Genomic DNA, 23,664 nt, shown 5'->3' with positions numbered 1-23,664 from the left:
CATGCTTCTCCATCAGCCCATAAGTGAAGTACTCTCAACACCACAACCCAAAGCGGAAACAAACAGAACTAAACCGCATCAGCTTCACACGTCCCTAAGGGCCGCTTTTCGGTGTCAGAGGCCCCGCCCATGAAGCCACCCGATTGGCCCGTAGGCGAAGCGTCTGCGCAAATCCTCGAATTTTCCCGCTAGGTTTAGAGTGAAGGGCGTGGCGAGCGAGCGGCTGGGGCCCTGGGCGTTCAGATGCCACTGAGGGGCGGGGCGGTGTAATGCGCAGGCGCGCTGCCCTTACCCCCCCAGCCCAACCTCTCCCCTCCGCTTTTACCCTGGTGGCCGTTGGAAAATGGCGACTGTTGCGGAGCTCAAAGCAGGTAGATGAAGAACGGGCGTAGAGCCAGGGCAGTTCAATCTGGGACCTGGATGGAACTGGGAGACTACCAGCCCGGCCCGCGGGCGGGGGAGGGGCTGGGGCGGCAAGCAGGATGGGGAGGACCAGGTGGACGGCCGGAGTGGGGGCACGGTTCATCCACTTCCCTGGCCCCGAAGGCGGGCTGTCAAAGCGAGGTTGTTGGCTTAGAGGTGGTTTCCAATTCGCTTTTTCATTTTTTTTTTTTGTTTTTGTTTTTAATCTCCCGTTAGATGGTAAACTGGAGGGCAGGGACTTTAATTTTGCTTCTTTTTGTATCCGGCCTTTGCCAGGTGTTTGGCATGTAATCGGCGCTTAATAAATGTTTATTGATTGATGGTTAGTCAGTAAACATTTATTTATTTGTTTGTTCATTCATTCATCTATTTATTTAAAATTTTAAAAAACCCTTACCTTTCGTCTTAGAATCAATACTTTGTATTGGTTCTAAGGCAGAAGAGGAATAAGGGCTAGGCAATGGAGGTTAAGTGACTTGCCCAGGGTCACACAGCTAGGAAGTGTCTGAGGGTCAAATTTGAACCTAGGACTTCCCGTCTCTGGGCCTGACTCTCAATCCACTGAGCCACCCAGCTGCCCCTCAGTAAGCATTTATTGAGAGCCTACTGTGCTAATGTTTCCCCCATGATTAATGTTATGGAAAGATAAAGGCAGTCCTACACTGGGCTAGGCCCTGGGGGGATACTAAAAGGGGCAAAAGACACAGCCCCTGCCCTAGAGGCGCTCAGATTTCTACTAGACCTGGGGGTAGGTAGTATCCAAACATTTCTCAGTTACCTAAACGGGTTCACAGACTCCCTCTTCGTCTTATTCACAATTCTCTCCCTCCCCAACAAATCTTTCTTGAAAAAGTCCCCCAGGCCCACCACTCTGGAGTTACTTAAGTTTTGGGAGTGGGGTTGTCCCTGCTGCAGGTCTTCCACTGATGCAGATCCAAGAGTCACCTTATTTTAAAATAATAACTAGCTTTTCTATAGCACCTTTAGAGTTTGCAAAAAGAACAAGATATCTAAAATAGATATAAAAAGAGTGCTAAAATTCCACCTTCAACAGAAAGTCTTTACTGATCTTAATTCTAGTTCCTTTTCTCTGTTGATTATTTCCTCTTTAACCTTATTGCTTATTCACTTATATTTCTTAGCATATACAGCTTATTTGTACACAGTTGCTTATTGTCTTCCTTAGACTGAACACCTAGAGGATGGGATTAACTTTTTCCTTTGTTTCCCCAATTGTAGGCTCTTCTTAATAAACGTATTGACTATCTAAAAAAACACTCCTGTTTTAAACTATTAAGCTTTTAATAGCTTAAACAGTAAGTCTTTTTTAGGACCCTATATTTTCTCATTCTTTTAACATAATAACCAAATAGATGCTTTTAGGAGCCCTGTTTTACGAATGGGGAAATTGTGGCCTAGAGGGTTCAAGCAAATTGCCCAGGGTCAGTTAGCAATTCAACACACATTCATTGATCTCTTGCTGTTTGCCAGTCACTGTTTTAAATATCTGAATTTGAATTTAGGTCTTTCTGACTCTGAGGTCAGGCACGGTATCTCCTAAACCATCTAGCTACTTCAGTCTGCCCAGGCCCCTGAGAAAGTTAACTGACTTGCCTCTGGCCATAGGGCTTGTATGTACCAGAAGCAGATTTTGAACTCAGGTGTTAGTGACTCCAAAGATTTTATTCCTTGGTCATCATACCCTGATTTAGCTCATCTTATGCTGTCATGATAATAAATCACATGTTTATAGTGTTTTGCTTCTGTATTGGTATTTTCCCCTGATTGATGTTATGGAAATATGGGAGGGTAGGGGCTAAGCAGGAATTTGGAGACCTGAGTGCTTATCTAGGCTTTGCTTCCAACTACTGTACTTATGACTATAGATACTTCTATCTCACTGGGCCTGAGTTTCCTCAGAACTCTTCAGAATCAAAGATTTTGAGTAGATGTTGTCCATGATCCCTTTCAACCCTTAGATTCCATAAATTTATAATTTGGTCTCTTCAGCTAGAGTAAAAGTTCTCTGAAGGAACCAAGTCTTTTTTTCCCATCATTTCCAGTGATGACTAGGTGGCTGACATTCTGTATGCAGCAGGTAAAGGAGAAATAAAATACAGCACAGGCACTCAGTTAACTAATTTTAACATTTGCATAAGATGCTGGAGTTGTAGCTATACTTACATATACAGATAAGTTGAGGGATTTAATTTCTTGTAGAAAAGAGGTAATTTAAAAAGCCATTAGACTTTTTAATTACACTACTTCTCTAACCAAATAGAATTTTTGAATTTGCCAAATGTTACATGTACATTTTTGAGTGTGTCCATTCCTCCAAACATTCCCTGCTGTCTCATCATCTTCCCCATGACCCAAAAAGTTTTGGCTTGTTATCTAAAACAGAAACAAAAAAAGTTACCATATAGTTTTAAAATATATTTGCCTTCTTTATATTATGTGAGTTATCATTGGAAAATGGCCAACAGCTTTAAAAAAGTAGGGAGAAATGGAATTCAGGATTTATAGTACTTTTACTATAGTAAAGTATATATAGTACTATAGTTGTTATCTGTTAAATGGATGGAAATGGGGAGGTGGATTAGTGCTGGATCCAGGAGTCAGTGATAAGAGTTTAGAGGAAGCCACAATGCTTAGTCTGAACCTATCATTCATTGTTTTGTTGTTAGTGCTTTATATTTATTTTTTTTTGTGAAAGTCCCAACTTGTCCAATAACAATATATCTATACAAATGATCAATGATTTGTCTTAGATTTCTTGTACTAAAATCTTGTCTTATTTAATAGTTTTAAAGGATACACTGGAAAAAAGAGGCGTATTGGGCCACTTAAGAGCAAAGATCCGAGCTGAAGTTTTTAATGCACTAGATGATCAAGGTGAAAAACCTCCACCACTGTCTCATGAAAACCTTCTAATTAATGAATTAATTCGGGAGTATTTGGAATTCAACAAATATAAGTATTCAGCATCTGTCCTTACAGCTGGTACGTATAGATTGTTTGTTAAATGAATCATCATCCTTTTCTTCATTTTTTGCAAAGGTAAGTTAGCTTAATGATCCAGTTTTATCAGCAAAAACAATAGACTTGGAGACTTGAAATAACCTATTGAGCTTTTTTCCAAGCCATAACCAAGATCTCATAACTTTTACCAGCTTGCTAGAAAACATCTTTGCAACTGAGATATTCTTTAAATTTTTTATTATTTACTTTTTAAACATTCTTTTAAAATTTTGAGTTACAAATTCTCTCCCTCCCTCTGTTGTAAGATAAATTAATAAGATGCTTAAGATTAGTTAGCTGCAGGGCAGCTGGGTAGCTCAGCAGATTGAGAGCCAGGCCTAGAGACAGGAGGTCCTAGGTTCAAATTCGACCTCCGACACATCCCAGCTGTGTGACCCTGGGCAAGTCACTTGACCCCCATTGCCCACCCTTACCACTCTTCCACCTAGGAGCCAATACACAGAAGTTAAGGGTTAAAAAAAAAAAAGATTAGTTAGCTGTGAGCTCCCACTGTCTGAGAAGGTAATATAACAATTATATGTGTGAAATCATACAAAATATTTCTTTATTAACTATATTGCAAAAAAAAAAAGCAAGAAAATTATACTTCAATTTGCACTCAGTTCATGTTGCATTTTTTGTCATAGATTCTTTGGAATTGTTTTGGATTGTTGTATTGATCCATGTAGTCAAGTCTTTCAGACTTATTCATCTTTTAAGACATTGCTGTTACTATGCACAATGAACTACTGGTCCTTGTAATTTCATTTTGCAAATGAAATTAGTATGTGCAAAGTTTTCTTTTTTTTTTTTTTTTTAAACCCTTAGCTTCCATCTTGGAGTCAATACTGTGTATTGGCTCTAAGGCAGAAGAGTGGTAAGGGCTAGGCAGTGGGGTTAAGTGATTTGCCCACTGTCACACAGCTAGGAAGTGTCTGAGGTCAGATTTGAACCTAGAACCTCCCATCTCTAGGCACTCAATCCACTGAGCAACCCAGCTGCCCTCAGTTTTCTTTTTGTTAACAAGTCTAATTGGTTTTTGATCTCTAGGGCAGTTTTATTCTGGTGATATTTAGGAATTTTCGAAATCAGTTTGGTTAAATTAATCACTTGTTCAGTTTTTCTGTTATCAGTATAAGTATTCCTACTATCAAATAGAACTAGAGTTCCTTGTCAGGATTAATTGAATTGATAACATGGAACTTTAAAGATACAGGCATTATTAGAATATACTGAACATTAATTTTTAAAGTATTATAGTACAGGTCATACAAAGCTGGAAAACTTAAGTTTTTCTGCCAAAGATCAGCCTGGCTATGTTTAAAGAGGTTAATCATCAGTAAATTTTTCAGTCACAGAAATTCTCAAAGAGCATGTCCTAAATGGGTTGTAAACTTTATAGTTGGAGGAATAACTCAGGTGAAAACATTATAGATAGTTGAAATATAGTACAAATCACTTTAAAATGTCTGATGTGTAATTTAAAATTTGGTCCAGGCATCTGTCTGCCTTTCTCATCTTTGTTACACTAAGAGGATAGCATATTCTGAAGTTCTTATATATTACCTTGACCTTTTCCATTAATGCTTTAGTTTATTGACTTATGTAGAATTAAATAAGATTTCTAAAGCCCTTCTCAGAACAAAACATGAACATCTTCACATTTGAGAGATTAGAGTGAGACAAAATTTTTAATGAGAAAAGGACTAACTCAAAATGCATCACCTCTAGGGGAGGAAAAATATGCTATTACTTTGTGATTTTATTTATATATATATATATATATATATATGAGATATATATGTATAACATACATATATATCATATATATGATAAATGGTGGCAGTAATCCATTAGAAATTGGATTACTGCCACCATTTATCACTTATTAGCTCCTAATATTTGTTGAACATTCACTGCCTTCTAGGCTAATAAAGAAATGAAATGAAGAAACTAAAAAATTAAAGAATAAACTTTTCCAAGCTGACCTAGAAGGTCAGCTAGGTGGCGCAGTGGATAGAGTGCTAGACCTGGCATCAAGAAGACTTGAGTTCATTCCAGCCTCAGATACTTACTAGCTGCGTGACCCTGACAAGCCACTTACCTCAGTTTGTTTCAGTTTCCTCATCTGTAAAAGGAGCTGAAGAGGAAATAGCAAACCATTCCACTGTCCTTGCCAAGAAAACTCCAAATGGGGTAATACAGAGTTGGATATGACTGAAACAACCTCACGAGCAGCAACTATAAGTTTGAAGTAAGGCTTAAGTTTAGTGACTATATGGTTATGGTTCAAGGCCATTCATCACCTTAGAATGGTACTCTTCAGTGGTAAAAGGTTATGTACTTATTGGGGCAAGCAAAAAGGACACTCACTTTTTATACTGTCAAACTTATTTCTTAGTTCACTGATAGAATGGATTTTGATGTCACTTTTTCTCTTCATCTGATTTTGAAGGAAATAGAAATAGATTTTGAAGGAAACTATTTTTAATAGTTCCTGTTTATAAAAATTCTATCAGTCTGATGCTGGTGTACTTAACCTAGGAGAAAATAAAACATGTAATTTCAGTAAGGTTGTATCATCTTAAATGTTTAGCTAATTTTTATAGATCTTTTAAAATATTTTCTGAAAGACTTCAGTTATCATCTCTATCTGATTTGTAATCTCTCATGAGATTGTCCTCTTAAAAAATAGACTATTCAGTTGATTATATAGTATACGGTGTTTACTTCCATAATTTTTATAAAACTTGAAAATGAAACTCTACATAATTATTTTTGTTTTATGGTCCCTGAGGATTTAATAAAAATAGCCATACTTTTTCAGAATCTGGTCAACCAGCAGTGCCATTGGAAAGACAATTTCTCATTAAGGAATTAAATATATTTGAAGATTCGAATGCAAAAACAATGTAAGATATTATTTCTTTAAAAGTTTTCCTTTTTTTGTTTTCTTCATCCACATCTATATAGGCAAGTTGTTTCCTAATGTTTGTTTTAGCTAACAGTAGAAGTTAGTTTGTAAATCAAGGTTTGTAAACTGGACAATTTTGGGCTCTTGTAGCAAACTGGATTTTCTTGAAAAGCAACTTGCAAGGCCAGATATTTTTGCAAATGCTTTCTTAGGCCTGCTCCAGTAAACCCTAGCTGAAATTCTTGTGGTCATTCAGTGGTTGCCTGGTAAAATGCTCTCTTGAGTTCAGAGACTATATCTTATTGTTTATATCCCTTACAATAGATACCTAGCTCAGTTTCTTGCACATGATAGGCATTAAATAAATATTTGTAATTGAATAAATGAATAAAGAGCATTTGGAAAAACAGTGTGAAGAAAATCACTGTATGTTTCTATTTATTTCCTTGGCCAGAAGTAACTCTTTGGTTAAGATTTGTTCATTTATAAATTTTCAAAGGGTTTTCTTCATATTATTCATGTGCCAAGTAAATGAGGCTTTAGAGTTTAGTACCATTTAATTATTTCATGACTAATAGCATAATACCACATTATTTTACTTCATCATTTGCGTGTAGGTACAGACATCTCAGATACAGTGCTCTCTATTTCTTTGCTTTTTAAAAAATGTATTTTTTTTTCTATTTCTATTTTAACAGTTTTGTTTCACATTGTGTGGCGTTTTTTAGCTCTCTCCTACACTATGATTCTAATTAAAAAGTGGGATATTTAATTTATCAGCTCTGGAATTTACTAACTGGGTAATCTTGGGCAAATAACTTATCCTTTTATTTATTTTAATTTTTAGAATTTAAACATAAAATATTTTTTAAAACTAAAACTGATTGCTACATATGATATCTAAGGTAATCAATATTTCAAGAATGTATGAAGTTATATTTAATAAAAGATGAGAGCTTTGAACATTCTTTTTCTAGTTTGTTTACTACAGTGAAATATAGCTTTTAAAATGTATGACACATACATTTCTAGTTTTACTAACTTTTTTTTAAGCTTTTCTATCTTGGACTTGATACCGAGTACTGATATGGTATAGATATTGAGTATTGATTCTAAGATAAAAAAATGGCAAGGGCTAGGCAATTGGAGTTAAATAATGTAAGGGTTAAATTAGGAGTTTTGACAAAATAAGAGCAGCTTTTAATAACTTAAGTTTTAATGAGAATATAGTAGAGTTGTAAATTAATATTATTCCTTTAAACCAGAGAAAAGAAAAAAAAACTTCTAGCAGCTTTTAACAATTTAGTTTTATTAAAATAGAGACAGTAAAAGGATATAGTAAAATGACTATAACAAAGGAGAGAAATATAGGAAAGAAGTAGAGAAAGAAATTGCCTAATACCTAACTATTTACCCTATAACTACTGTTAGAGAAAGTCCAGCTGAATCATCCTTCAGCTCAGCTCACCAGGCAGAATCAATACGTATAGATATCTATCTCCCGACTAACAACCAACCACCAGCTAATCACCAACCCATACCACCATCAACCAGCCCCCAATGACCAACTACCAGTGACCACCTCCCAACCCAAAAAAGGTCAAAAAGCCCAAAAAGCCCCTCTCAGTCCTTGTACTGGCCTTTTATAACCCCTTCTTACCTCATTTCCAGTCTCTCTGGTTTCTACTTCCTTTCACTGTGGGCTGGTATAGCTTTACACATCTCTATGGTAAAAGGACCTCCAGGTCCCCAGTTAAATTAGAACATGAATAAAGAATTCCCTTTTATAGTAACTTGCCTAGGTCACACAGCTAAGAAGTATATGAAGTCATATTTTAACCCAGGTCCTCTTTACCAGCTTTTTTTGTATGTATAACATATTGAAGATCCTACATTGAAAGAGACTTGTTTGGTTTTATATTTATTATGATCTTCTTTTAGTATGGAATACCAAGCATATAATATAATAGTGTCATGAAAGTTTATCAACTTAAATGAACAACAAATGATTAAATGTAGATATTTATGATATTTTGTTTTTTAGAGCAAATATAAGGAAAAAACTTTTATGAATCCATAGTTATAAAATTGAATTGCTTCTTATATCAAGTTAGGCAAAAACAATTTTTAAACTTATGTGAAGAAAGATTTGAGATAATTTTAAAAAAATTTCCCCAATTTGGCACAATTAATATATAGTTTACTTTTTGATTCAATTAATTTAGGATGGCATCATATGCCAGAGCTAGGAGATTCTTTAGAAACAGTCTGGCACAGAAATTTTTTTAAAAAGTTTTTTAAATTTTATTTTAATAACAAATTTTCACATAAGTTTTCTGAAGCTATATGATCCATGTTTCTCCCTTCCTTCTTCCCTCCCTCCTCCTGGAGCTGACAAGCAATTCAATCTGGTGTGTGTGTGTGTGTGTGTGTGTGTGTGTGTGTGTGTGTAATCACATAAAACTTTGTCATATTACTCATTTTCATAAGTGAATAATCTTATAAAATCAGAATCCCAAAACATACCCAAATAAACAAGTGATAAATCAAATGTTTTCATCTGCATTTCTACTCCAACAGTTTTTTTCTGGAGGTGGATAGCATTCTTTTTCATAAGTCCTCAGAATTGTCTTGGATCATTATATTGCTATTAGAAGCAAAGTCTAACACATTGGATTGTTACACAATGTTTCAGTTACTGTGTATAATATTCCCTTAGTTATGCTTATTTTGCTTTGCATCAGTTCATGTAGGTCTTTACAGCTCTTCCTGAAATCATTCTGTTCAATATTCCTTATAGCACCATAGTATTCCAACACCATCATATACCATAATTTGTTCAACCATTTCCTTGTTGAGGGACATCCTTTTAGTTTCCAATTCTTTGCCACCACAAAAAGTGCAATTATAAATATCTTTGTACAAACAGATCTTTTTCTGTTATTTAGGCACAGAAATTCTTAACCTTTCATGTATCATAAACCCCTTTGACAGTCTAGTGATACCAAAAGGCTTTTCCTCAAAATAAGGTTTTTAAATTTATAAAATACAGAGGATTTTGATGATCTTGAAATACAATTATCAAATTTTTTTTTTACAAAGTCCCCAAATTCCAGATGAATAACTTCTCATTTAGTATAATTCCTCTCATTTTATGGTTAAGGAAACTTGAGATGCAAAAGGTTAAGTTACTTACCCAAGATTACCCAGTTAGTAAATTCCAGAGCTGGTACTTGAACGTAAATTCACTTTCAATGTTTTTAATCTATTAAATGGTCAAATGACCAAATGGGTTATGATAATATAATGTAATGTTTCAAACAAATGGAACTGATAACTATAACAAAATGAGTTGGAAATTGTCTTTGCCCTATATGTTAAAGCTGAATATTTTTCCTTTTTTTTTTTTTTAAACTATTTTTGGATCAGACTCTAGTTGAAATTTTGATATACCACACTAGAAATAGATTTGCCCCTCCAGGCTGATGTTGAATTTTGGAAATTAGTATTTTATATGAGTAATACAGTTCTTTTAAGAGTAGCAGTTTAACAGATAATAAATATCTAGGCCTAGATATAGTTCCTATATTGAGAAACTATTGGATGCAGAGTTGGTAGGAAATTCAGATCATAGAATCCTACATTTAGAGTTAAAAGTTGACCTTAGATGTTGTCTAGATAACCCATTCTTTTTACAGATGAGAAAATGGACCCTTAAAGGTTAGATCACTTGCCCAAGATCACATAGGCCAGGAAAAGGCAAAGTTCATGCCACTATACAGTTGCCTCTTGTCAGACCTTTGTCATATCATGAAAATCTTCTATAGCAGTGGCATCAACTATGTGGAGGATGAATTGGAGAACGCAGAGACTTGAGACAGAGAGACCAAGCTATTTCATTAATGCTGGCTAGAGATCTTCAGTGTTTGAAATAAAATGGTAGCTTTGTGAGTAGAGAGGAAGATAAACATATGAGAGATAATGTTTTGAGGTAAGATTAATAAAACTAGGCAAATGTGTGTATTGTGAAGTGAGGGAAAGTAAGGAGCTGAAGATGACTCCAAAGTTGTAAATCTGGATGCATGGATATGCTAGTCCCTTGACAGTAATTCGGAAATTTGGAAAGGATTGAAAGTTGGAGGAGTGTGGTCAGAGATAATGAGTTCTGTTTTGGACTTGGTTAGTTTGAGATGCCTCCAGCATATTCTCTTCTAAATATCAAAAGGCAGTTGGTAATATGAAATTGGAAGTCAAGATAGAGACTAGAACTAGATACATAAATTTAGGAATAGACTAAGAAAGAGAACATAAAAGGGCCCAGAATAAAACTTTGGAATATATTCACAGTTAAGGGTTATGTTATGTATGATGTATGGACAGTGATCTGGCAAGGAAGACCAGAAGGAAAGATTATACAGGAAGAAGAAAGGAGAGAAGACTACAGTAACACAAGATTTCAGAAGGAAGACTATCCAGGATTCTGACCTTTAGTTGGTCACTTACCTCCAGTAGTCCTTGTTGATAATATGTTTTATCTAAATTTAAAAGTATGTAGTAAAATGATGTTAACTACCTTGGATTTAAAAGAAGCGTTAGACATGTGTAACCCAGATCAAATTGCTTACTGGCTCTGGGAGGGAGGAGGGAAGAGAAGGAGACAATGTAGGTCATATAACTTCAGAAGTTTTTCTTCTAATCTTAATACCATATTTGCTGCTTTTATTGATTTTATTTCCTCTCTACCGTAGACCTCTTTTATATGGAATTATATCTCATTTCTTACATGCAAGTAAAGATGGCATCCAAACCACTTTCATGAAAGGATCTTCACTCCAGCCTCCAAGATGAAATTTTGACAGGCAGTCCAATTAAAAAAACATGAGATGTGTGTAAGTTTTTAAAAAAAAGTCTTCTAACTATAATTGAATGTTAATTTCTGTTCTGTTAATACTATATACTTTTTTCTCTTGGAATATCTCATTATTTTGTTTTTTTTCTTCCAAAGTCACATGATTCATGTTGTCTTCCTCCTCTTCCCTTTCCCCTCCTGGAGTTGACAAGCATGGAATATTTTATTGTGAGCATAATTTTATTTGTACCAATTACCCTGTGATATTAATTTATACCTCCTAGCCCCAAAATACCATCCTTAGAGAATCCCAGAGAGAAAATGGCTTTAAGAACAAAATTCTGAGATTCTAGTTGATGACCCAAAAATGAATTCTTGATGAAAGATTTGTTTGTATGCTAGACCTTATTATACTTCATAGAAATATGGAACTTTAATTGGAAAGTATCTTTGTAGCCATAGAACCTAATCCAGGAAGAACTCTCTTGCAACTGTGTGACAAATGGTTATCTAGCCTCTCCTCAAAAACAGTCAAGTTGGGGTGGAGGCCAAAGAGAGAAAGGAGAGTAATGCCCTACATCTCAGGACAGCCCATTTCACTCATGGATGATTCTAATGATGATATTTTAGTTAAGAGGCCTAAATTTGCCCCTTGGTTCTGACCTCTGGTGCCAGATAGAGTAAGTAAAAAATTCCTCTTCCTTGTGACAGCCCTTCACATTCTTGAAGTCAGCTATGCGATCTCTTCAGGCTAAAACAATGCCTTGTCTTTCTGCTGATCTTCATATGACATGGACTCAAAACTCTTTACTGTTCTGGTTACTCTTTCTTGGATGTCCTAAATATGCCAGATGTATTCCTTTTGGGGCACAGCACAGCAGCACTTTCACCTCTTTATTCCAGGATGCTAAACCTCTCCACCTGGCCCAAGATCCCATTAATTTTTTTTTACCTGCCACACCACTGCCATATCATAGGGTATATTTTATCATAAAGGAATTTTTAATTTTAAAAACAAGTTCAATTGTATAAGCCCTTTACTTCTTAACATCTTAAATTCCCAACTCTTGGAGTTACTTAGTATCTTACAGATACTTCATACTAACTAACAACTTCTAACTGTTTAAATAAAAGGTAACTAGGTTTTCTTTCCCTTGGGGCACAGTGAAGGAAGGAAGGTTCTTCCCATTTTGTATTTGAGAATGTTTTTAAGCACAAGTATAAGTTTTTACATTTATCCTATTGAATTTCATCTTAATAAATTGAGCCTGGTATTCTAACCTGTCAAGATTTTTTTGGGGATCGTCATTGTCTTCCATTATATTAGATGTCCTTTCTAATTTTCTGCCATCTTTGCTTTTATAAAAACCAAGTTATTTATAGTGCTAGGCACAGATCTCTGGGATGTTCTACTCAAGTTTGCCTGCAAATTTGACATCAAATCAGCTACTATTTTGTTGTGTCTGGCTATTCACTTAGTTCTAAATCTGTAGTTTGCATCTCTCCATCTTTTCTATAAGAAGACTAGGAGATACTTCAGATGTTTTGTTCAAATCTAGTTAAACTGTGGAACACTTCTTGATCTACTTGTTTAGTAATAAACCCTGTCAAAAAGAAAATTACTCTGCTTGACTTTAAAAAAAACAAAACAAAACCCTTACCTTTGGTCTTAGAATCAATACTGTGTATTGGTTCCAAGTCAGAAAAGCAGTAAGGGCTAGGCAATGGGGTTAGTTAAATGACTTTCCCCCCAGTCATATAGCTAGAAGGTGTCTGAGGCCAAATTTTAATCCAGAACTTCCTGTCTTTAGGCCTGGCTTTCTATCTACTGAACCACCAAGCTGATGTGACTTATTTTTGATGAACCAATGAGGCTTTTTGTAATGAAGGCTTCCTTTTCTAGATGTTTGCTAGCTGTCTCTATAATCCATTAAAGAATTTTCTTAAGAATTAGTAAGTCTCTTTTTGACGTCAATTGTATTTTCCTTCCCATATAAAAATAAAGGAAGAAGATGCTAAGTAAATATGGGTAGATCAATCTTTCAGGGGAGGTAGGTGAGATGTGAATCCTTTGCTTATATAGAACTCTACCTATTTCATAAAGGAATAGGTTCTGCAGATCTATTTGAACACCCTATTTATTGATAACTGTTCCTATTTCATTACAAAGCTTTCCCTTTTTCAATGATATTTTAATTTTTTTCTAATGAGGGGAAAAGCCTTAATTAGAAGTCTGTCTTCCACACATTTTTAATACTTTGAAGCTTCTGATTACATCCAACCAAGGAAAGCTGCTCATCACCCTTTTAAACATTATGTCCCCAAACTGGGACTAGGGTAGCAGGAGAAATTTGAATCCATGATTCCTGGAGCAAATGTTGGAATATTCACAATCCTGCATAGGTTTCTCATATTGCTTGCGTGACTTTAAATGAACATTTAGGTAAATTATCTTTGTCATTTGAGTTTTCATAAATTAATGTTTACTTGTTGGATTGTTGATATTCATAAATGATGACAATTCACATTTTAAAATGAATTTAAAAATTGGAACTACCATATCGACTTTGGAATCTCTAGGTTACAAGTCATTTTCCTATGTAGATTGTAGTGGGTTTTTCTGGTCATTTTAAAAGAAAAACACTCTTCAGAAACAGTTTTTCGAGTATTGAGTATACCCGTAAACATTATTCTTAATGTTCTTGGCTCTAGGAATACATTTTGTTAATTAGGTGAATTTACTATCAAGAGAATTGGACTCTAAATATTTCTTAAATGTAGTACCAATTTATGAAGAAAGCACTCATAGGGTTTAGAACTAGAAAGGACTTTGGGAATCATCTAGCCCAACTCTTTTATTTTACAGTTGGGAATATTTTACAGAATAAGAAATCCAGAAAGTTTAAATGATTTGCCTATTATCATATAGAAAGCAGAGTCAGATTTCTAACACAGGTCCCTTGACTCTAAATCTCTGTCTATTCTAATATCCCACATTGCCTTTGAAGCTGTTATTCATTCCTGTACTATTAAGCATTTGGAGGCTTGCATATCATAGAACATTGATAGTGATCTTTTCATCCAAATTATCATAAACACCAGAATGTTTTTACAAGTTCAAAATATATTTTGAGCATCAGAGATATTTCTAAATGGCAGTGACCTTTTTGTACAAATACTTGAAAAGTGTATGATTTTCATCTCTCTCCTCTTGAAAAGCATGATTTTCCAAGAAGACTTTTTTTTTTGTGGTCTTCATTCTGTTTTTTTTGGAAGACTTATACAGAGGACAGTTAGGTGGCTAAATGGACTGAGAGCCAGGCCTAGAAAACAGGAAGTTCTGGGTTCAAATCTGACCTTAGACATTTCCCATTGGTGTGACCCTAGGCAAGTCATTTAACTCCCATTGCTTATTCCTTCTCTTCTGTCTTGGAATGAAAACACAGTATTGATTTTAAGACTGAAGGTAAGGGTTATTTAAAAGAAAGAAAAGAAAGGCAGTCTAATTTAGCAGATTGAATTGAATCATAAATGAAATGTCTCAAATATAAATTATCTTGTAGCATCCAGTGCAACCTTACCTTCTGGAACTTAAATATCAATTTCAAAAAGGAGAATTAATTTTAGTGTTGCAAATACCTAATGAAACTCACTAGCAGAGTGGAATCTCTAAACCCGTAGCTAATGTGTGTGGAAAGTATATTGGGCTGTGAGCCAAATGATCTAGATTCTGGAACTAGTGGCCTACTTTTTCAGATGAGGGGAAGACGGGTGTATTAAGTGGGCCTAGGCAAGTTTTAACCTCTCTGTAAAATAATGGGGTTGAACCAGATTATTTCTAAGCACCCTTTCAGCCTTATGAGTCTTAATTAGGAAACCTAAAGAATGCTCCTTCCCCCACCCTAATCCAAAGGGTCAGAAAACCCAAGTTTACTACATAGTTACCTTTTACTTACAGTTAGATTTTGTTATTTGGTATGAAGTATCTATAAGATAAGCAGTAGCTCCAGGTGTTGGGAATTTAAGATGTAAAAAGTAATATAAAAGGTTCGTATCATTGAACTTGCTTTTCAACTTTAAAAATTCCAATATAATAAAATATGCTCTTTTTTTTTTTTAAACCCTTGTACTTCAGTGTATTGTCTCATAGGTGGAAGATTGGTAAGGGTGGGCAATGGGGGTCAAGTGACTTGCCCAGGGTCACACAGCTGGGAAGTGGCTGAGGCCGGGTTTGAACCTAGTACCTCCTGTCTCTAGGCCTGACTCTTACTCCACTGAGCTACCCAGCTGCCCTATGCTCTTTTTTAAAACAATCTGTTCTAACCTTAAATTTAGTTGTTAACTTTTCTCATTCTCCCACCAAAAATTATCACTTCTTATTTGTTTAGTTACAATGTCCTTACATTATTATATTATTCAAAATTCATTGCATTCCACAGTACTTTTCAGTAAAATTGTTTACCCACATCTCTATAGTCTATTTATCTTTGAAAGCTCATTGTTAGCTCATAGTATTCCACCCTTAATCTGCTACATTTTGTAACTATTAAAATAGTTACACTTTATATTTTTGTTATGAGAGAAAATGAGCAGAAGTGGATAAAGCAGGAATTATTGCTTGTAAGCATTCTATCATTTTATTTTTTAGGGCATAATTCTCACATATTCCATACTTCCCAGAAACTTTAAATGATTTCTACTCATATTTTACTATAACTTAAGAAAATTCTCAGCAAATATAATATACAAAGGCATTTTTTAGAGTTATAGTATGAGAATTATTAGGTAATTCTTTTCCTACCACAAGAGGGTGCTCTGAAAGCAGAAATTTTTTATACAAGATTAATCTTTTTTTTTATTTTTCAGGGAGAAACTGGCATCTCAGAATACTGATTAAAATGCTATCACAAAAATTTTGAGGGAAGATTTCTGTTTCTTTTGGATATAAAGTGATTGCAATTCTCTTAACATATTTGGAGTTATTCTCCAAGAATAGTCTACTTACCTTAAAATGAGTAGTTTAAAATTATGATAATGTAGATTTCTACTACTCATTTTTAAGTGCTTGGGAAAAGTATATTAAGCTATAATTACACCTTTTGCTTTAAGAAGATCCAAAGCTTTTATTTTTGTGCCAAACTATACAAAGTTCTCATTCTTAAAAATTTTAAAGGTCAGTGATTTCATTAATGTGAGTACTCTTTGCACAGACAGTAATCATGACCCTTCTGTGCCTTCATTTCATGATTTGCTACAGCCACGAATTCATCTTCTACTGCTCAACTTTTTGATAATAAATCTTCTGATTTTAACTAGACTGATCTGTTGAACAGTTGCCAGACCCTTATGAGCTTGACATCACACATTAGAATTTATGATCCAACTCAAAGTCTTCAAAAATCCAGAGTCACTGTTCTCCATACCATGAGGAAGTATCAGAAGAGGACTTGTAGTGGAGGAAAATTCTCATAAAATATTTAAAATGGAAGAAAAAATGTTGATAACAGTCCAATGTGTTTAGAACTAACTTGCCAATTTTGATTCTGTATAAATATTTTGTATGTGTTTTGAATTTCAGATGGGCATTTAGAAAAGTGAAGGATTATGGGCACTAATACAGAAGATCATCATGTTTCTCAAGCTGTGAAGAAATGATAGCTTTCATTTGGTGCAAATATACATCTTTTAATTTCCCTACGTGTATATTAAATTGCTATTTATTGTCACAATATAACAATATACAAATAATATGTGTATTTTATAGAAATGCAAGTTTTTGGAACATATTTAGCCATCTCATGTGTTTCTACATTTGTGAATAAAGGTTAACTAAGCTTATTGAATTTGAATTGAAAAAGATAAGCATTTTGTTTTTAGGCAATATTTTAGGAGATTCCAAACTAATAGAAAATGAAAATGCATTCATTTGCCATGAAACTCTCCTCTTTCCCTTTCTTGTTCCTCCTGGAAAATAGAGCTTTAGTATACACTACAGTATGTTTTTCAGTGTACTTCATTTGGTATATTTCCTCCTCCAACTAAAATTATGTTACATAGCAAAATTACTTTAAAATACATATAAATGTGGAACAAATTTGAAGTGCAAAGGTTATTTTAAGAATACATTAAAACCAGAAAAACTTTGGTTAATCAGTAATTTTTGAAATATATGATGATTTTCCAGGGAGGTGTTTTTTTTTTCCTCAGCTTTTAACAGTTGAGGATTTTAAAATTCTTTAGAATATGAATTTTTAATTACTCACCAATCTCTTTCCTTGAAAAGTTTATGCTTTTGTTGAAAAAGTTAATTTAGAGATGGGACAAGAACTAGCTCTTTAAATTTCCATTAAGTAAAACAAAGGGCTTATTTTGTAGTATGGAAAGTGCAGGCATGAAGAGACAGGCTTTGGGTTAAAATACCAGGATGTGTCTACCTTTTAAAAAGATGGTACTGTTTAGCTTTTATATAATAGCTAGATACCTCCATTATACATTTTAAAGATGAAATGTCCAGGTATCTATCCTGTATTCACATCTGGCCTTTAAAAGTTTTCATTAAAATTTATTTTGGCTTCAAAATAGGAAATACTTTGAAATTTTCTTGTAAAGTTAACTCTTCTAAAATGTACTTTCTCCCATATTTATTAGAGCGGTTACACGAATAACGTGGAGTTTCCCAGTTGCTCTGAAACATGTATCTGATTACTACAAATTATGGTACCTGACCAATAGAAGTTACATGTGCAATCTAATAAAAGTAAAATTTTGAAAAGTATCTTTTTTGCTCTAGAGAACTTTTAGCCTTAATGGTAAACCCTTGTTTATTAGGAAAAATGTTAAGGGCCTTGTTTAGTTTAAGCAAGACTCCAATTGAAAATACTTTGTACTGATTTTATATTTGGTGATAAGAGATAATGTTTAGTGCTTTGAGATTAACAGATCAAAAGTTTTACCAGAAAACAAAAATTTTATAAGTACTATCATTAGCCATCATCTTATGAGTCTTTAGATTTTAAGTAGATCAGTTTACTGAAAATTTAAAGAGTTAATGTACAACTGATCTAATAAAACCATATAAATGCAAGAGTATCATAAGAACTAGTTTTAAAATAAAATTTGTACTAATTACAATTATGAGTTCCATTGTATGTAGGAATTTAAAATGTCTGGATTCTTCCCAGAAGATTAACTTCAGACTTCAAAGATGTTGGCAGTGAACACTGAATTTACCTCAGGATTTTCAATCATGTAAGACTATATATTCAATCAAAATTGAATACTGTAATTTTGGTACAGATGCCAAAATGGCAAAACTAAATAGAATTGTTTTGAGGAGAGACTAGTGCTTTTGGATGCAATGTTTTGTAACAATTTTTATACTAAAGATGACTGATAATTTAAATGTATCTTTCAATAAATGAGGTTAAAGTACCTTTTTTTATAATCTTTGTGTAGCCTTTGTTTAAATGAATATTTGTATTATTCTGGCATCAAATCACACACACTATTATAGAATAAATGTAAACCAGAGTTTGGCTATATTTTAGCATTCCAGAGTCAAATCATTGTATGATTATATGAAGTAAGTTCAAAGAACAACTTTTCTCCTGGTTTTAAAAATGAATTTCTGCTTGCATTAATCATGGCCACTAAAGTTACTTTTTAGTGTTGAGGATATTTGGCTCCAAGTCTAGTCTTTATGCTAAACTGTTTTTAGATTCAGTGGGTAAAACACAAAAAACTAGAGTGAGAAAGACTTCATCTAGATGGAAGAGATGTTGACTATACAGAAGTTTGTTCACCATAATCATTAAGCGTTTTATTAATAAAGCATTGGTGATTTTTAGTGAGGCAATTCAAGATTTTGTTAGTTCTGAAGAATGTATAGGATTAATGGGAAGAAAAGTGGATTACAAAAGGATTACAAAGGCTACACAAAAGGGAAATACAAAAAAAAAAGTGAAGACTACAGATTATGGAAAGATGGAGAATAAACTGGTAGCAGAGGTGGATTTTTAGCATTATGAAAAGCTTAAGTCTTAACAAATCAGCAGGTTTGGGACCTATATAAAGATGTGTTATTTATTTGTACATCATCTTTATGGTCAGAGAATATTTAAATTATCTGTTGGCTTTTAAAAAGGGTACAAAAGACTAATTTCTGACTGCTTTTTTAATAAATAAGCTAGTATCAGATCACTTTTTTTGGTGTTGTCGCCCTATTGTCATTTGATTTTGTAGCATATCTCCTTAAAGTACTTTGTCATTTATTGATTTTTAAAATTAAAGTGAATTTAAACTAATTTTCTTCTGGGACTTTGTGATATTTCATAATAGTTGGAGATAGCCTGGATTGCCATCAAACTAGAGTGAATCATTACTGATTAAGTAAACCTGGGATAGATATCTAAGACTGGAGGAGATCTCAAAGGCCACCTTTTTTTTTTTTTAATAGTTGAGGAAATTGTGGCTCAGGGATGTTAAGTGATTTCCCACAATTCAATTACATAAAATACACAGTATTAATATGGAAGCAGTAGAGGAACTAATGCAGACTGAATGGGATCACTTGAAAGCAAGATTTCTGATTTAAGTAAATGTCATAAAGAGCTCAGATCATCATTCCTATACAACTGAGGTTAGATAGATCTGAATGCTGATAGATTTTTTTTTCTGGAATATTTTAATTTTTTTCTCAATTACCTGTAAAAAATGTTTTGAGTTCCAAATTCTCTCCCTCCCTCCCTCTTTTCCCCTCTCCTTGAGAAGACAAATTGATAGATATTATTCATGTGTGGTCCAGCAAAACATTTCCATATTAGCAATGCTGCAAAAGAAAATGCAGACCAAAAAAAAAAAAAGTCTGCATTAAGACTCTATCAGTTCATTTACTGGAGGTAGATAGCATTTTTTCATTTTAAGTTCTTTGAAATTATCTTGGAGTATTGCTAAGAAAAGCTGTCATTGCATTGCTACTAGTAAAGAAGTCATTTGATTGTGCCACAATGTTTCACTTTCTTGTGTACAATGTTCTGGATCTGCTCCTTTCACTCTGCATCAATTCCTGGAGGTCTTTCCAGTTCACATGGAATTCCTCCAGTTCATCATTCTACAATAGTATTCCATTACCATCAGATGCCACAATTTGTTCAGCCATTCCCCAATCAAAGGACATTCCCTCATTTTCCAATTTTTTGCCACTACAAAGAGCACAGCTATAAATATTTTTATACAAGTATTTTTCCTTATTATATCTTTGGGGTACAAACCCAGAAGTGGTATTGCTGGATCAAAGGGGTGTGTGCATTCTTTTAAAGCCCTTTGAGCATGATTCCAAATTGCCTTCCAGAATGGTTGGATCAATTCACAACTCTTACCAGCAATACATTAGTGTACCAATTTTGCCACATCCCCTCCAACATTTATTACTTTCCTTTACTGTCATATTGGCCAATCTTAGCAGTTATTTTTATTTTAAAGATATTTTTCCATGTTTCCATGATTCATTTTCTTTTCCTCCCCTTTCCTCTCACCCCTCCCAGAGCCAACAAGCAATTACACTGGGTTGTACAAATGTTGTTACTTGATAGGTATTTCCATATTATTCGTTTTTTGCTATAGAGAGATTTTTAAAGGCCTAAACCCCAAATCACATACCTATATATACATGTGATAAGTGATGTCATATGTTTTGCTTTTCAGTAGTTATTTTAAATGGAATTTCTCTTTCTTCCTCTTGCTGTTGGGTTTTGTTGGTAATATATAGAAATGCTGGTGATTTGTGTGGGTTTATATTCTACAACTTTACAAAAGTGATAGCTTTTGTAAAGAGTGATAGCTTAATATCTTTATTTCCTATTCTAATTCTTTCCATCCCTTTTTCTTCTCTTATTGCTACAGTTAGTATTTCTAGAACAATATTGAATAATGTAGTGTGATGATGGGCATCCTTGCTTCAGCCCTGATCTTATTGGGAAGGCTTCTGGCTTATCTCCATTACAGATAATATTTGCTGATAATTTTAGAGAGATCCTACTGATTATTTTAAGGAATTCTCCAATTATTGCTATGCTTTCTAGTATTTAAAAAGAATGAATATTGTATCTTGCCAAAAGCATTTTCAGTGTCAGTTGAAATAATCATATGATTTTTGTTGATTCTGTTATTATCTGTTATGGTCAATTATGCTGATATTGAACCAGCTCTCCATTCCTGGTATAATTCCCACCTAGTCATAGTGTTTGATCTTTGTGATATATTGCTGTAATCTCCTTTCTAGTATTTTATTTAAAAATCATTTTAAATCATTTCTAGAGTTGATGTAACAGGACATTGTTAAAGGTTCAACAGTTCTTCTGTGGTGATAAAACTTCATTCACTTAGTGATTCAAAAACATTTATTGAATGTATTTTTTGTGTTTAAGACAGTTAAGTGGTGCTGTGGATAGATTGCCATACTTGAAGTCAAGAAGACTCGTTTTCTCGAGTTCAAATCTGGCCTTGAACACTAGCTGTGTGACCCCTGGCAAGTCACTTAATACTGTTTGCTCAGTTTCCTCATTTGTAAAGTGAACTGAAGAAGGAAATGACAAAACATTCCTGTATCTTTGCCAAGAAAACCCTGAATGGGGTAATGAAGAGTTGAACATGACAAACAAGTCAACAAGAACAAAACTTGTACATAATTGTGCACTACAAGTAGTGTATCAAAAAGGTAGAAGATCTAATTCCTACTCTTAAATATTTAAAAAATTTGAGGAAAGAGGGACCATTGCTAATATCTCAAATCTTTTTTTTTTTTTTTACACAATAGTATTTCCTAAATGGAAGTCCTTTTAGAAGGGAAAAGCCAATTCTTCTATTGAAAATGTCTATTCTTAATCTGAGGGATTAACTCTTGTCTCTAGAATTTCACTGGGCTGAGAGTGGACACTAGGTTCCTCAGTATCTAACTTAAATGTTTCCAAAAATCTAAAAATTTAGGTTTTCTTTTGCTCTTATTTTTTCCCTCCCTCACAGTGTTCATGGCTCAGCACCATTACTGTACTAAACCTGCTACAAAATATCTTCTTAGCAGATCCTCCAACTCAGGGACAGATAATTTCCACTCCTTTTACAGTGTTCTTGCTGTTAAAATGCCCCAGTGTCAGAAGCCCATTTATCATTTTCCCAATTACTTTACATCCATTTTGCTCAGCAAAAACTGACCCCAACTTTTCTATGACTGTTAGGGAAATTATGGCTGTTCTGGGGAAAGTGTATGAAGATGAAGAGGTAAGCTTTATGCTAGAGGGATGGAAAAGAATCTTTGGTACTTTGCCAAAGAATAAATTGCCCTTACTGTATATAGACAAAATCCATTGGGAAAGGGAACAGAATCAGTTGTCAGGGAAGTTTCCCTGGGGTCTTCAGGGAAAGGCTCTGACTCTCTCAGTACACTCTATTATAGAAATTCAGAAAGGGACAAAGAGTGCATACCCAGGAAAAAGGAAGAATGCAAATAAATCCAATGCATCTCAAGGCCACCCTTTCAAACACCTGAGACCCATTTGGGGTTTGTAGTGGTCATCTGTAGCCAGGTAGCTCAGTGGATAAAGCACTGGATGGGAATCGGGAAGATCTGAGTTTAAATCCAGCCTCAGACTTTTACTAGCTGTGTGACCCTGGTCAAGTCACTTAACTGCTGTTTGCCTTGATCCACTGGAGGAGGAAATGGCAAACCACTTCAATATCCATCCCTCGAAAGCCACTTGCACGGTATAGCCTAGGAGGTCATGGAGAGTCAGACACGACTGAACAACGACAGAGTTAATCTGAACTGCTTCGCGCCTTCCCTTCACTCAATGAGAAACAACATGTGTGGGATGGGATTCCTTCTATCTCCTTCCCTTGCCGCTCCCGACAACCTCTAGAGAAACGAGGGAGAGGAAAGAGTGTATGTTGGGGAACCTCAGAGTGGAGGTTGAAGTGCCCTCTAGGGCACTCATTGGAGTTGGGATGCTACACCACGGTACCATATTTAGTCAGGGGGAGCGGGTAGTCCCGTATCCGGTATGCAGTTGATGGGAATTCCTGGAAGATCTTTGGCTTTCCCTTTTTGGGATGCTCTCCGCATCCTAGAAGATATTTATCCACTAAACTGGGGGTTGGGGTGGAGGTGGAGATCACCTCAGCATTGATTGAGAGCAAAATGGTGGGGGAAGAATTTTAACGAGAATATGAAGGACCAGGGCTCCTCCCCTGGGGTTGCCTGTGAATCCCCTCATCTCTTTCTAGCCCCTTAATATTTACCAGCTCCCTTTTCCCTCTTCTTCCTTTTATGGGGTGTCCAAGAAGGAGCGTGTACGTGTGTGTCTGTGCGTTTGTCCAGAGAAGGATTTTAGATTTTTGTTTTGTTTTTGCTATGAAATTTTGAGTGTCGGAAGAAAACTAAGAAATATGAAGCGTTTGCCTTCCC

General features: G+C 34.7%; 1 protein-coding gene across 4 annotated transcripts; it reads left to right on the top strand.

The window, feature by feature from the left end:
* Positions 1-335: 335 nt before the first annotated feature.
* On the top strand, positions 336-16,895 carry CEP20 (centrosomal protein 20). Of its 4 annotated transcripts, XM_044657343.1 has the most exons (5): positions 336-371; positions 3,229-3,426; positions 6,272-6,356; positions 11,107-11,247; positions 16,786-16,895. In XM_044657343.1, exons 1-4 carry the CDS (start codon positions 344-346, stop codon positions 11,204-11,206), a joined length of 411 nt encoding a protein of 136 aa, XP_044513278.1. In that variant the 5' UTR covers positions 336-343; the 3' UTR covers positions 11,207-11,247; positions 16,786-16,895. The 4 variants fall into 4 exon arrangements, 3 of the variants coding, with proteins under 3 accessions (XP_044513278.1, XP_044513279.1, XP_044513280.1); XM_044657344.1 differs by lacking the exons at positions 11,107-11,247; positions 16,786-16,895 and adding an exon at positions 3,796-3,833 and having other exon boundaries at positions 3,229-3,443; positions 6,258-6,360; XR_006505099.1 differs by lacking the exon at positions 6,272-6,356.
* Positions 16,896-23,664: the final 6,769 nt, after the last annotated feature.

The sequence above is a fragment of the Gracilinanus agilis genome, chromosome 1 (genome assembly GCF_016433145.1).
Source record: "Gracilinanus agilis isolate LMUSP501 chromosome 1, AgileGrace, whole genome shotgun sequence".
Lineage (NCBI taxonomy): Eukaryota > Metazoa > Chordata > Mammalia > Didelphimorphia > Didelphidae > Gracilinanus > Gracilinanus agilis.
The sequence above is the reverse complement of the archived record's forward strand: the minus strand, read 5'-3'. Positions and strand labels throughout refer to the sequence as shown.

What these genes read in the sequence shown, in the direction of transcription:
- CEP20 (XM_044657343.1), top strand. Translation starts at nt 344, where the DNA reads ATGGCGACTGTTGCGGAGCTCAAAGCAG. An exon ending in AGCATCTGTCCTTACAGCTG is followed by an intron (nt 3,427 to 6,271) that starts GTACGTATAGAT and finishes ATACTTTTTCAG; the next exon opens with AATCTGGTCAACCAGCAGTG. An exon ending in GATTCGAATGCAAAAACAAT is followed by an intron (nt 6,357 to 11,106) that starts GTAAGATATTAT and finishes TCTCTACCGTAG; the next exon opens with ACCTCTTTTATATGGAATTA.